The following is a 14,236-nucleotide window of genomic DNA, read 5'->3' as shown; positions in this document are numbered from 1 at the left end:
CGTGCGCCTTCGACCTTCCGCGGCCGTTCGTCCACCTGCTGCCGCCCGTCGGCAGCTCTCCAGGGCCACAAATTGGGGCCGCCCGCCGCTCCGCGGCTACGCTCGTCTCGGCGCACGAGCGTCCCGCTGGTCTGTCAGCGGGCTTTTAGCGTGCTCTTGGCCGCCGGGAGTCTGCCCCTTGGCCGGCCGGATTCGCCTCTGGCCCTGCCGGGCGTTCGCCGCTGCAGGTGTTCGTCTCGGTTCCCTACCTACGGGGATTCGGTTCCCGGCGGGATCCACCTCACCACCAGCGGTCCCTGTACAGTCGGGCCACGACGGCGAGGCCCAGGAGGAGCTGCTGTGGGAGACCGCGCTTCCAGTCCTTCGCGGCACTTCACCCAGCAGTCGTGCCTCTCTCAGCCCCAGGGATGCGCATGTTTCCGCCGGCGACCACCGCCACCGACTGCATCCTGATCGTCGCCTTCTTGCTCGCAAGGGAGGTACCACCGGTAGGTTGCGCCTCCATAGATGTGGTGGCGTTCGCCGCTGCACTTCTCCATCCTCTACCCCAGGGAGGAGTGTGCTCTGGCCACCATACAGATGGCTGCACCAGGGACGACACCCTTCGCGCCCTTGTATTCGTGTGCCAGCGTCTTGCTGGTCCGGCCGTGGGCCCCCTGTGCTCCATCACCCGCTTGGAGTCCCTCGCCAGAGCAACCAGTCTTCACCTCCAGGATTGCCCCATCGGCACCTCGGGAGGCTAACTGACTGGGATCAGCCCAGCTGCGACCTTTGGCGTCATTCAACTGCTCTCCACCAGCAACATTGGCTCAGCCCAAAGTCATCCAGTCTGCGCCAAGTTCGTCAACTCCAGCTCGAGGACGAGCTGTTTTCGAGGGGTGGAGAAGTGTTATGGCAAGTGGGCCGGCCACAGGCCTAGGCCCACAAGTACTCTGCGTGAACAGTACCGAAGGTACTGTAGCACCACCATATTAGGGTTTAGGATACAGATTAGATTACTTAAGGGTCAAGTTTGTTAGGCGCCTTGTCTATAAAAGGCTGCTAGGAGTTCTAGCTAGGGTTAGGCAAGCAGAAAATAGATCAAGAGCAAGGTTCAAGAAATCGCGCTTAATCTTGAGATTACTCGCGCTTATGCGCTACGCACCGGGTCAGCGCGTCGATTACCAGGTAATCGCGCAATTAATCACTGGCCGCGCCTAATCGAGCGCGTAATCGCGCGAAACGCGCGCGTAAGCGAGCGGAAATCGTTCGCACAGTCACCGGCGGGCGGGGAAGCGGGAAGATTGGCGCGCGGGCGGGAAAGATTGGCGCGCGCGCGGGGACAGCGCGCAGATCGGCGGCCGAGGACGGACCGGCGGCCGGGGACATGCGTCTGGGCACGGCGCGGCTCGGCGGCGGCACGGAGCGGATCACCGACCGAAGGACGGAGGGAGAGGGATGGCACGGGGACCGCCCGTCACGGAGATGATCGTCGTCCGAGGAGGGAGCGGCGAGCGGGGAGGGAGCGTCGACCATCAGCGACTGAAGGACGGAGGGAGAGGGATGGCACGGGGACCGCCCGTCACGGAGAGGATCGTCGTTCGGGGAGGGAGCGGCGAGCGGGGAGGGAGCGGCGACTGGGGCGGAGGGAGAGGGGGCATCGGATGGAACGAAGGCGATTGCGATGGAGTGATTGGGGGCTGATGATCGGACGGGTACGATGATTGATCGGGCGATCATCGACCGTCCGAGGACGGACGATGAAGCAGGGGGACTACGAAAAGAAACGTCACCCTTTTGCCTCTTTTTAGTTGCCTCTTTTTAGGGGTGTTTAGTTAGATGAAAATTTTTGGTACAAAGATCACATTAAATGTTTGACTAGATGTCGGGAGCGATTTTCGGGCACTAATTAAAAAACTAATTTTAGAACTCGCTTGAAAACCGCGAGACGAATCTTTTGAGGCCTTTGACCGCATCATTAGCACATATGGGTTATTGTAGCACTTATGGCTAATCATGCACTAATTAGACTCAAAAGATTCATCTCGTCGCGTACATCTAAACTGTGCAATTAGTTTTATTTTTTAACTACATTTAATGCTCCATACATGTGTCTAAAGGTGAGGCAAAAAATTTTGGGTGAAAATTTTTGGTAACTAAACGGGTTCTTAGTAGTAGATAGATAGATAGATATATTAGAATCATGCCCGTGTGTTACTACGGGCAGAAAACATTATAGTACAACACAAAAATAAATATTATAAAATATTGAATATTACGAAACCACATTTATATGAAGTATAATGGTATATCACAAATAATTCATCCAATTTGTATCACAAATGGAGATAATTATTATTAACCCAAAAAAGATAGCGAGGGATCGATGACTAACACAATCTATTTTATATCTTTTCCTGTGATGTGCCTAAGATAGTGTTTGACGTCAGCAGGAAGTAGATTCCGGTATGCATTTGCCTCATGTGCCAGAATATCAACTAAGAAGTTCCATCACATGCTCTCCGATCCTGTCCAAAAGTCATTTATATATTTATACTTAAATATTAAATATTAGCTCATGTAACATATTCAATTATTAAATTAAGCCTAAAATAAATACAACATATGGCTTTTAATCATAGGTATATAATAACCGTACGAATGGGCAGGGCCTGATTATTAAATGTCGCCATGTACTGTAGAATGAGATAATCACTTGAATGCCTGCATGAAAGGAGAGGTTATTCTTATTTATATCATACTATAAAATTATTACTTTAGAATAAGATACTAAAAATTATTTGTGGAAATGTTTCATAATTACATACCCATCAACGCCATTGGTTTCTAACAACCATTTTTTTCCTAAAAAGTGATAATATTTGCTTATGATTTTGTTGCTTTTGCCCGTTGCAACGCACGGGCATGTACCTAGTGAAGGATCAAAGATGTAATATCTTGTAGGTGTTTTTGGAGAACGGTGTCCCATGCAAGTTCCAGAATCAAAATATTTCACCAGCCTGCTTACATGTATGAAGTCATGAAAGAAAAATGAGAAGGGATAAGGCATGTTAGCTACAAAAATAATAACCGTAAGAATATTATTTCCAGCGTCCCCAAGTATTCAAGGTCTAGTGTCAAAACTGTTTGGGTGTGGTTTTTCTAAAGCAGAGTCCTTTTGCACTGGCCATATCAGGCAGCTAATTCCACTGGATGTGGATGGACAATTTGAAGATCTGTTAACTGGTGTGTTAGATAAAAGAGAATGGCTATATAATGTTGTATTGTGTTACTTAGCAGAAGAAGATGATATGAGTGCCCTGAATCTACTCAAACAAATTCTGAAGGCTGGAGAGGATTCTGATCATCTCAAAGAACTTGCCCTAGCTTCAAGTGGCTGGAGTTGCAGAACTGTTGCTTGGTGTCGCGCTTTGTAATCAAGTTAGAAGTGTCTGAAACAGATAGAACTGCTTGGCAGTGTGAGGCACTGGAAGTGCTAGGGAAGGCCGGCAAGAAGATGCACAGGAAATATTCTAAAGTATTGTACAATCTCAGCCTTGAAAATGCCGAGCTGAAGAATAACCTGCTTCTTTTTATGCAATGAAGCTGGTGAAACTTGGATCAGAGCTGAGGAGTTGCACTGGCTTCTTTTAGCTCAAATACTGAGTGCTCAGAAGCACCGATGCTGAAACAATTGTTGGTGCTACTCTAGATCAGGCTGGCAAATGGATTCAAGGGGATCTCTTGCGAACCAAAGCCAGAATTCAGGCTGCACATGGACAATTCGGAGATGCAGTTGAGACATGCAGCAACTATTTACTGATCTTACACTGCAAAAAATTCAGAACTTCAGAATTACTGTCAGCGATGCTACACAATATCCAAGCTACAGTTTCTATCTCATCAGTATGCTTTACTGAACATCTGTCTCCATGCGACCACTGAAAAACGCAAAGACTGTCTCAAACAATTCTGAATTCTGAATGGCTAATTTGGTTCAGTCACAGGCAATTCTGAACGTGGTAATGGGAACATATTGTTCAGAAACAGGCAATCAGCTTAAACTATGATCTGGCAAGACATGGCAAAGAACTAAAAACTAAGAAAAGTAGCTCTGAGATGGTTCAAATATTTGCTCAAGAATTCCTCCGAAAAGCAAAGAAAATGCAGGGGAGCAAGGATTCAAAAACCTAGAGACTCTGCTGCTCAATTGTTTTCTCTTTCACTCATCAAAGTGGCCCTGCTGCAATTCGAATTTTTAAGCTGACACTCAACAATCCCTTTTCAACCTGAAACAAAGCCAAAATTTGTAAGATTTTGAGTCCAACTTAAGCCAAAAATACTTATATGCATAGTTCTCAACAATTAGTATTTAAGAACTCAAGGGTGATACCATATTGCAGAATGAGTGCACAATAACCCGATGAACATAACCATGGTTAGGCTATCGAAGTAACTCCACAAATCTGCAGCGATAAAAGTATGAAAATATTAGAAGCATTGAGATCAAACTTTTCATACAACAGAATTGGTTTGAGAAATAATTAATAAAGTTTGGAACCTTTACACTATGACGTTAGTACCAATGTTTTGGGATTCAAAAGCGAAAAAAATTTGGAGCCCACCGAAATGGACGAATTTCAGAAAATTCGGGCCGAATTTCAGTTGAATGGACCGGTCAAACCATTTGAACTTCGTCCGAATTTTGACCAAACTTTTTACAACCAAAGCAACAGATATTTTTCGAGCGATTGCTTCAAAATAGATACTATAAGCATCAAGAGAGAATAAGAAAGATGATACTACATGCACCACAGTCCGCACAATAGTCCAGTTAACACATTTTAGAGTCCAATTGAGCCTAAGTGCCTAACAACATCAGAAGTTTTTATGGTACATAGTCCATATCCCCAATGCACCACAAATAGTCCAAGGTTCAAAATAATTACATCGAGGCTGGAGGAGGCCGTGGGCTGCGACGGCGGTTGTGCTGTACGCGGCGATAGCGTCCAGGCTTCGCTCGATCTACCTCCGCTGTGGGCTGCTGCTGCTCGCGGCGACCAAACCTTACTGCTCAGGTTCCATTTTCGTTCATTCCAATGCTTGCTTTACTGCTTGCCTGGCCTCTGAATGAATTCTGCCTTGCGTGCTACTGATTAGTGATGGTGGTTGAGGTAACTACTTCCTGCTAGGTGCTTGCCTAGCTTCAGTGAGGCAGGCAATAATGCCGGGATCATACATCTAGGATACCTATTAATTCATAACTTGTTTCTTTTCAATGGCAGATTTTGTGTACAATCTTCAGAATTACTGTATGCTGCTCTGTCTGCCTGCAAGAACTTCCCCAGCATGTAATTCCGGTGAGGTTGCCGTCACCTCTGCACCGAACTCCTCGTGTCGATCTGGCGGAGTAGGGTTCTTGCAATTTGTCAGGTCTGAAGTTTTTCTAGCCAATTTGCTAAACTTGATTTGGATTCTTCTCGTTGTTAATGAGGCTGTTAGTTACTGAATCTTGATGATGTTCTTGGTATATTTTGGACCGAGATTACTGCTTTCGTTCAGATATTTTATTATTGTAGGCGGAGCAGTGATTCTGGGTCCTCAATTCTTGATCCTATGCATTTGGTTCGCCTTAAGGAGCAGCACTTATCATTCCTGTCATCCCCTGATCTGCAATTCCGCATTAGTTTAGTGAGCTCTTGAGTTCTTGTTATATCAAATACAAACCTGAATATTGCGTAGTGTCAGCTCCTATGCTCAAAGCAGTTTGTAGCTTGGAATTTTCTGTAGATATCAGTGAACTTGTTGCTGCATGTCAGATGTTAAGAAGATCATAGTATGAAAGTAGAAAATGTAACTGCCTATTGTGTAATTTTTTTTTGAATCGACGTCACGCCCATTCCCATTGCATTAACGGAAATCCAAGTAGTTTAAGGAAATACAACAGGGAAAAGAAGCTAGGAAGAAGTGAATCTAGCTACCTAGATACCAGGCCAGGAAATACAACAGGGAAAAGAAGCTAGGAAGAAGTGAATCTAGCTACCTAGATACCAGGCCTGCTGTTGTCCATCGCGACCTAATTTCTAATCATTTATTTTGGGCTTGCTGTTAAGTTCTATTCTATCAAGGATTAGTATTTGATCATATTTTGCACCAATAAATCCCTGCTCTGATTTACTTACATCATTTCTTGTTCCTTGCAGGGTGTACAATCTGAACCATCAATTTGGTATTTTTACTCAAGAAACTGAATTTCAAAATATTTTATTATGGATATATTTAATTGGGATAATACAAGCATGCCTGAAATCTGAGCAGCTGAATCTCTAGCTCTTCTGAAAAGCTGCTGCTATTCAGTAAGTTATAACCCTTACATTGTATTTAAAGCATTTCACTAGCTTTTCTGGAGGAAAGAGGCTTCGCTTTCCTGATTTCATCACTATTTTTCCTCTGTTTTCATCCTGCTTATCAAGGAATCTATTCTTGAACTGTTGCCATAAGATTTGAGTAGCATTCTTTTTTATAAAATATATGAACTGTATTGAAAGTTTGCTCAAGCAGTACATGAAAGATTGCTATTGAATGATTGCTGAAGCATTCTTTTATAAACTTATTTGTTAAGCATTTTCCAGTGATGTAGGGTTGCAGAATAAAGTTTGTTATAAACTTTACTGGCTTTAATGCCTTCATGGAATGTAACAGCACAGGATAGGATGTGATTTCTAATTTTTTTTCTGAAACAATGGTGCTCGAATAAAAAAATAGTGTGGTGTATTCTGTTGTAGCACCTAAACAGTTCAAACGATGGTTACAATTAATTTGTTATTACTGTCCAATGCACATTCCTAGGCCAATCCATAAATTTAACCAGTTTAATTTTGTTTCCTTCAAAGGTTAGATAGAAAAAACATTGTTTAGTACTTTTACATGCACAAATTGCAAAAAGAACTGCAGATGAAATTATGAAAGAATTCGGACCATATAATCAAGTAGCACTTATGTAAAGAACTAGCTGAAAGGTTCAGCTAAAAAATAACAGTACAATAGAAACGAATAAGACAAATCTATTTGCATTCTATATTTGTGGAAGATGCCTTGTTTACTAACAGGCATTGGTGAGTTTCTTGTTTTTCCATGTTATTTTCTTAATAATATTTCGAGTAATATTGAGAGTTGTCCATCGCATCCTAATTTCTAATCATTTATTTTGGGCTTGCTGTTGAGTTCTATTCTATCTGAATTAGTATTTGATCATATTTTGCACCAATAAATCCCTGCTCTGATTTACTTACATTATTTCTTGTTCCTTGCAGGGTGTACAATCTGAACCATCAATTTGGTATTTTTCCTCAAGAAACTGAATTTCAAAATATTTTATTATGGATATATTTAATTGGAATAATACAAGCGTGCCTGAAATCTGAGCAGCTGAATCTCTAGCTCTTCTGAAAAGCTACTGATATTCAGTAAGTATAAGTTATAACCCTTACATTGTACTTAAAGCGTTTCACTCCCCATCCATCCGCACCGCCACTCCCTCCCTAGCCCAACGAGGCAGCGACCCCCTCCCTCCCTTTCCATGGCAGATGCAGACCCGTTTCGATGCCTTCCTTCCAACCACGGCGTCCTGCCTGACCGGCTCAGCGCGCTGCCTCTCGCGACGCCGGACGCCACGGTGGCGCCCAAGCCTCCCGTGCCGGAGGCCATCTCAGAGAGCTCGAGTGCAAATTCCCATATTGCTGCAATTTGTTTGTTCTAGGGGAGCGACTAACCTATGGCCGGCCGTAATTTGAGGTTTGGTACGGCCGTTCCATTTATGGAAAAAAAATGAATTCGGCTACTACTCATTTTTTTCCTATTTTGACAGATCCATCATCCAAAAAGAAAAAGGAGGGAGAAAAGATACACAAAAACAAAATCCGAATAGGCAAAAATAAAACTACATCATCAGGCAAAACAGTGATTTCGTTAGGCAAAAATGCTTGTGTCAATAGGCAAAAAAACTAGTATCATTAGGCAAGAATGTATAGTATTTACACAAAACAGAATCTCGAATAGGCAAAAATAAAACTACTTCATCAGGCAAAAATAGTGAATTCGTTAGGCAAAAATATTAGTATCAATAGGCAAAAATACTAGTATCTTAGGCAAGAATGTAATAGTATTTTTGCCTAATGAAATAGTTTTTTTTGTCTGACGAAGACCAACATTTTTGCCTAATGAAAACTATAAATTTGCCTAATAGGTGATGGAGGGGAGGGGGAGAGGAGGCTCGTCGAGGCCGAAGAGGTAGCACGCGCCCAGGAGGAGCGCGACGGCGGCGGCGGCCAGATCCGGCCGCCATGGCTTGCACCGCCACCACCAAGGACCGCGTTGGCCCGGATCCGGTCGCCCTGAAGCCGATGGCCGCCATGGCCGGCGAGGAAGGCAGTGGTGGCCCGGATCCGGCCGCCCCGAGGCCGCTGGTGGCCATGGCTGGGGAGGAAAGCATGGCGGCGCCCCGGATCTGACCGCCCCGAGCCGGTGGCCGCCGTGGCAGCGCCGCCTCACCGTGGTGGCCCGGATCCGGCCGCCCCGGGCCGGTGGCCGCCGTGGCCGGGGAGGAAGGCGGCGGCGGCTCGGATCCGGCCACCCTGAGGCTCAACGACGCCATGGCTGACGATGAAGTTGGGAGGGCGGCGGAGGAAGAGGAGAGAGGGAAGGGCAAGCGCGCAGCATGGAGAAAGAGGCAGGGAGCTTGCCGTGGCCGGCGAGGGAGCGCAGGGAGGACGTCGGAGGAAGAAGAGAGGGGAGGGCGAGCACACGGCGTGGAGAGAGAGAGAGGAGAGAACGAGCGGCTGAGAGATAGCAGGAGTGGAAGAGCGAGAGGGAGATAAATGCGAGAGTGGGCCGGCCATGCGAATTGATCCCGTACGGCCGGCCGGTTTTAAGTCATTACCTTGTTCTAGGGTATGCTCTGATCGTGAATTGTAAAGGGGCTGGGGTTCCAGGCGGAGGGGCTCAAGGTGTTCAGGCATGCGGTGTCATACGAGTTCAACTCGAGGTCGGCAAGAAGGTCCTACCAGTGCGCCTGCTCGAGGACGTCAACCACTAGGACTTCATTGACATCCCCATCTTCCGCTCCCAGACCAACGCCGACGACACAGTGCTCGCCGGGATCTAGAGGGTGGGGAAAGGGAGCATCGTCGAGCCCACCATGCCGCCCTTCCAGCTCGCCCGGCCCATGCACCTCTGGGTCTAGGATGGCGACCATGTCAGGCTCCCCATCCCAGTAAGTCCAGTATACCAGCTCTGGATCTGAAATAAGGATCATAATGTCTTAGTAAGGACAACTGATTAAGAGTTGAACTTGAATATTATTAAGACATCATATTGGAGAGGAGGATATTATTAAGCTGATATATGAGTCCAGAGGTGTAGCCGCTTGAAAGAAGTAGGATATGGCGGAGGCAGAGAAGGAGCATACATTCCTCCATGCTAAGCACCAGGGTTTTTTTTCTCGGCGAAAATTTTCCGAGAAAACCGAAAATCGTGTTTCTCGGTACAGCCCGATTTTTTTGTTTATCGCCCAAATTTTTCAGTAGTTTTGAATCCAGCCGAAACTATATTGGCCCGGTCTAATACCAGGCAACCTCCCGCCATCTCCAGACCCTGAATCTCATCCATTTTATTCCCCATCCCTTCTCCATGCCTGCACAGCAAGCCATGGCGGCGGCGGATCTCTGCGTGCCTGCGCCCCGCTCCTCCCCTGGTCACCGTTGCCGCGGCCGCACACCACCTCTCCCGTGCAACGGCGGCTAGAGGTGCAGCCACGCTCGCTGTTTCCTGCATGGCTCCACCTTCTTCCTTGCCGAGTCTCGCGTGCGACGCACGGAGCCAGCGAGCCGCTGCTGCAGTGCTGCCACCTGCCGCCACCCCAATCCCTGTCTCTGCTCGCTGCAACACGCGAGTCTCGTTGCCTTTGAGACCGGCAGCGTCGGGTGCTGCGCGGTGACAGCGATGGTGGGGGAGGATCATGCTTCTGCGCCTCCATTGCTACGTACTGAAAAGACTATCTGTTGCTTCAACAAAATCATATTTCTCATCTCATTGCATTGTTATATCTTGTTTTGCTGTTAGGTTGTTTGGAAATAATCTAAGTTATTCCCGGTATTTTTTTTTGTTACCGGTATGGAAAACCCTGCTAAGCACTGCTCCCTATCCACCACCAGTGAAGTATGTCTGTTCCTCATCTATGGGCGAATTCAAAGAGATTTTCCCCATTCGTGCATGTCAATATTGTTTCCTAGATGATTGATTTCTATGCAAGAAATTGCTTTGCCCATCTACTAGATTTGATCTGAATCTTTAATTGTTGGCATTTTTTTGTGGTGGTCATCTATGCCAGGTTGTATCCTACACCAGGTTTAATATGCCAGGACGTCGATGTGAAGCATTTTTTCCCTATTTTGCAGTGATCATTTCTTCACTATAAAGTGCAAAGCAAGATGCAGTTACAGATATATGATGATCTATATTGTACAAAAGGGAAAAAGATCTCGAATTTGCTTTTCTCTTGAGCACCAATGGCCACCAGAGGATCCTTGACATACAGAGGTATGTTATAACTGATGAACTGATGACATTTCACTTGGTCTCGTTTGTCAGCCCAACTGAATTTTCCGAGCAAATTAAATTATTACAACAGATTAGCCATTGTATATATTTGTATTCTTCTCTAGGACTTGTTGACAACTTGCTGTTGTTATGTAAGATATTTTGGGCCTAATGACACAGCTTGCATGCATGTCTTTTTAAATGGAGCTATTATGAGAATTTTTACCTTTAGGGCACAATGGCCATCTTACATATTCCTGATTGTGATTCATGAATTTTTGTCATCTGAACATACGAGAATTTCACACAACTGTTGTCCAGCTATTCTTTTTTTTCATTTCGCCAGATCAGAATGAAATGATGGTTCCTGCTTCTCTAATTAAATTTGATCCTAATATTGCCATCACCATTGCATAGTAAACCTGGCGTAGGATTTCCATCTAATCCGTGGCTCGGGTTCAGATACAGCAGTCTGGTTCAAGAGTATCTCAAGTTTCATGTTCTATTTCCATCTGTTCACTTAGTTTTTGCATTTATACTTGAAAAATTAAGTTTCTAAGATTCTTGTAATAAGCCAACGCTAATCGTGGAGGATGATCTGATTCAATGAGTCGAACTGCGCATCTTGTTCCACTCCGCATGTTCCCCTCCGCATGTTCTCCTGCGCTCGCACGCGATGCGGCATCGCAGCCGCGCGCTCGTCGCGGCTGCTCGTCCTCCTAGCGCCTTCCCCCACCGTGCGTCTTGTGCGGCGGCGGCAAGTCGCTGCGCGGCGTCTCCTGTGGCCTCCTATCCGAATTGGAAGCACATCGCTGGGAGCAGAGGCGGCGCCCTGTGGTCTCCTATCCGAATTGGAAGCAAATCGCCGGTACGTCCACACCGGATCAAGGTTGTTCTTGTTCGCTGGTACGTCGGAATCGAAGTATTGGCTGACTCCGAGTCAAGTTTGTTCTTGTTCCCGACTCAGAATCAAGGTTGCTGGTTGTGTTGTTGTTCTTGTAATAAATAGCAAGAGTATCCTTTTTGCAGAGACATCTGAAAATTGTTGGGCTATATCCAACGTGTTGTCGCCGAGACTTTCCTCGCCGTGGACGAAGTTGTCGGCTTTGCGTCCTCTCGTGCAGCACCTCTGCTGTCACCATCTGCCAGTCCTTCGGCGCGATGGCGGTGGATCTGACCCCGAGGCAGCCGAAGAAGACATACGGCGGCGAGGGCAGCGCCTACTACGAGTGGAGTCCCGCCGACCTGCCCATGCTCGGCGTCGCCTCCATCGGCGCGGCCAAGCTCTCGCTCGCCGCTGGCAGCCTCTCGCTACCCAGCTACTCCGACTCCGCCAAGGTCGCCTACGTGCTTCAAGGTACGCGCACCACCCGTTTCTCTGATCGGTCGCTCGTAGTCTCGTAGATCAGCGCAGAGCAGAGCGAATATGGCTGTTTTTTTTATTTTACCAGATTAGATTCGTGCATCAGATCTCTATTTTGTTTTTTTAATAATATAAATTTGATTCAAATTGCGCACTGTACTATTCTGGCTAGTGGTTACTGTTTCGACGATTGTGAAGTCTTAGTTTAAAGGCGTCGTGATCATGATGTCCCCATCACGCATCTGAGAAGTAAAACCTGATACCCATGTAGTTCAATTTCAATGACACCACTATGTTCATGACTACTAGCACGAGCAATAAATAATTCGTAGCTGTTTTCTGTTTTGGAAATTCATTCGTTGCAGTGAATTTGTTCATGCTTTTGTTTTTTTATTATGATTGATGCTTGGTGCAGGCACGGGTACCTGCGGCATTGTCCTGCCCGAGGCCACCAAGGAGAAGGTCGTCGGCGTGAAGGAGGGCGACGCCCTGGCGCTCCCCTTCGGCGTGGTGACCTGGTGGCACAACGCCCCCGACGCCACGACGGAGCTCATCGTCCTCTTCCTCGGCGACACCTCCAAGGGCCACAAGGCCGGCCAGTTCACCAACTTCCAGCTGACGGGTGCCAACGGCATCTTCACCGGCTTCTCCACCGAGTTCGTGGGCCGCGCCTGGGACCTCACCCAGGATGACGCCGCCAAGCTCGTGTCCAGCCAGCCCGCATCGGGCATCGTCAAGCTCGGCGCCGGGCAGAAGCTCCCCGCCCCATCTGCGGAGGACCGCAAGGGCATGGCCCTCAACTGCCTGGAGGCGCCGCTGGACGTGGACATCAAGAACGGCGGGCGCGTGGTGGTGCTCAACACCCAGAACCTGCCGCTGGTGAAGGAGGTCGGGCTCGGCGCCGACCTGGTCCGCATCGACGCCCACTCCATGTGCTCCCCGGGGTTCTCGTGCGACTCGGCGTACCAGGTGACGTACATCGTCCGCGGCAGCGGGCGCGTGCAGGTCGTGGGCACCGACGGCAAGCGCGTGCTGGAGACCCACGTCGAGGGCGGCTACCTCTTCATCGTGCCCCGCTTCTTCGTCGTCTCTAAGATCGCTGACGCCTCTGGCTTGGAGTGGTTCTCCATCATCACCACCCCCAAGTAATTCACCGCACTGATTCTCTGATGCATTTGCTTTATTCAGCTCTCTGCACTACTGCACATGATATTGTGTCCATTAGTACGCGTCGAGTGAATTCATGAGCTAATACAATTGTTGTTGGAATGTGCATCAGCCCCATCTTCAGCCACCTGGCGGGGAGGACGTCGGTGTGGAAGGCGATCTCGCCGGAGGTGCTGGAGGCCTCGTTCAACACGACGCCGGAGATGGAGAAGCTGTTCCGGTCCAAGAGGCTGGACTCCGAGATCTTCTTCGCCCCCAACTGAGGAGCCCCCGCCACCATTGCCGCCCGATCCACCAGCAGTCTCGATGTCGTCGTCGGTCGTCGTTAGCTTAGCTCGATAAGAATAATAATAGAGAGCTGCGGTGGGGTCTGTCGGTGGCGGCTTCCTTCGTGAGTCAGTGTCAGTCAGTCGGCAGTCTTAGGGTCCCATTGCGTCATGGTCTGGTCGTGCGTGTCCGGTTGGTGAAACTTGCGAGATGAATACAAATCTCATGCTTCTTTCGTTTATGATGATGCTCAGGTTATCGTTCGTTGCTCTTTGTACTCTGTTTTGTCTTTTATATGCTCTGCTTGAAGTTGCTCGTTAGAGCCACAGGATGTCGTGCATGATGGAAACAAAGACCGTGGGCCTACTCTTTTGGCCTTTAGCCGAACCATTAACGACATTGTCATTTCGGCGGCCCGACGTCGCTTAACTATTGAAGCCTACCTCGTTGCTTGTGGGCGAACGTTTAGAGGCAGCGGCACGGCACCTCCCCCCTCCTGAACTACCTACAAATGATGACTGAACCACCAACAAATGATAGATTGATAGCGCCTAACCATGGTTTATTAATTGCTTGACTGCGAAGTGGATGATCCAAATAAAGATTGTCATGTTCCGCATGAGTGTCACCCTTATGCTTTTTAAACAAGTAAGAACGCCCCTCATGATGTTGCATTGGAGTAACGTTTTTTCTAACACAATAGTACAACAGGAGAAGTGCGGGCCGTGTTTAGATAAAAAAAATTTATATAAAAAAACGCCACATCATAAACTACTAAATAAAATTTATTTACAAAACCTTTTGTACGAATGGATTGTAAATCGCGAGATGATTCTAATGAACTTATTTAATCCATGATTTGCA

The 14,236-nt window shown here is 47.4% G+C and overlaps 1 protein-coding gene and 2 long non-coding RNA genes across 4 annotated transcripts; 2 read left to right on the top strand and 1 right to left on the bottom strand.

Moving 5' to 3' along the window:
* Nucleotides 1–3,970: 3,970 nt before the first annotated feature.
* Nucleotides 3,971–4,495, bottom strand: LOC120668140. Its single transcript, XR_005672252.1, has 2 exons — nt 4,373–4,495; nt 3,971–4,268 (listed from the first exon to the last, which is right to left on the bottom strand). It is a non-coding gene; the product is annotated as an uncharacterized LOC120668140 (long non-coding RNA).
* A 456-nt stretch (nt 4,496–4,951) lies between these two features.
* Nucleotides 4,952–7,733, top strand: LOC120665871. 2 transcript variants are annotated; one of them, XR_005671407.1, is made up of 4 exons: nt 4,952–5,057; nt 5,265–5,412; nt 6,183–6,335; nt 7,293–7,733. It is a non-coding gene; the product is annotated as an uncharacterized LOC120665871 (long non-coding RNA). The 2 variants fall into 2 exon arrangements; XR_005671406.1 differs by having other exon boundaries at nt 4,971–5,412.
* A 3,988-nt stretch (nt 7,734–11,721) lies between these two features.
* Nucleotides 11,722–13,642, top strand: LOC120665870 (12S seed storage globulin 1-like). The gene is made up of 3 exons (XM_039945556.1): nt 11,722–11,932; nt 12,354–13,083; nt 13,218–13,642. Exons 1-3 carry the CDS (start codon nt 11,737–11,739, stop codon nt 13,366–13,368), a joined length of 1,077 nt encoding a protein of 358 aa, XP_039801490.1. The 5' UTR covers nt 11,722–11,736; the 3' UTR covers nt 13,369–13,642.
* The last annotated feature ends 594 nt before the right edge of the window (nt 13,643–14,236 follow it).

This window comes from Panicum virgatum, chromosome 3N (assembly GCF_016808335.1).
Source record: "Panicum virgatum strain AP13 chromosome 3N, P.virgatum_v5, whole genome shotgun sequence".
Taxonomy (NCBI): domain Eukaryota; kingdom Viridiplantae; phylum Streptophyta; class Magnoliopsida; order Poales; family Poaceae; genus Panicum; species Panicum virgatum.
This window is presented reverse-complemented; position numbering and strand designations above follow the sequence as displayed.

Coding starts and splice junctions, on each gene's coding strand:
- LOC120665870 (XM_039945556.1), top strand. CDS start 11,737: ATGGCGGTGGATCTGACCCCGAGGCAGCCGAAGAAGACATACGGCGGC. Junction 11,933..12,353: donor GGTCGCCTACGTGCTTCAAG/GTACGCGCACCA, acceptor TGCTTGGTGCAG/GCACGGGTACCTGCGGCATT. Junction 13,084..13,217: donor TCCATCATCACCACCCCCAA/GTAATTCACCGC, acceptor AATGTGCATCAG/CCCCATCTTCAGCCACCTGG.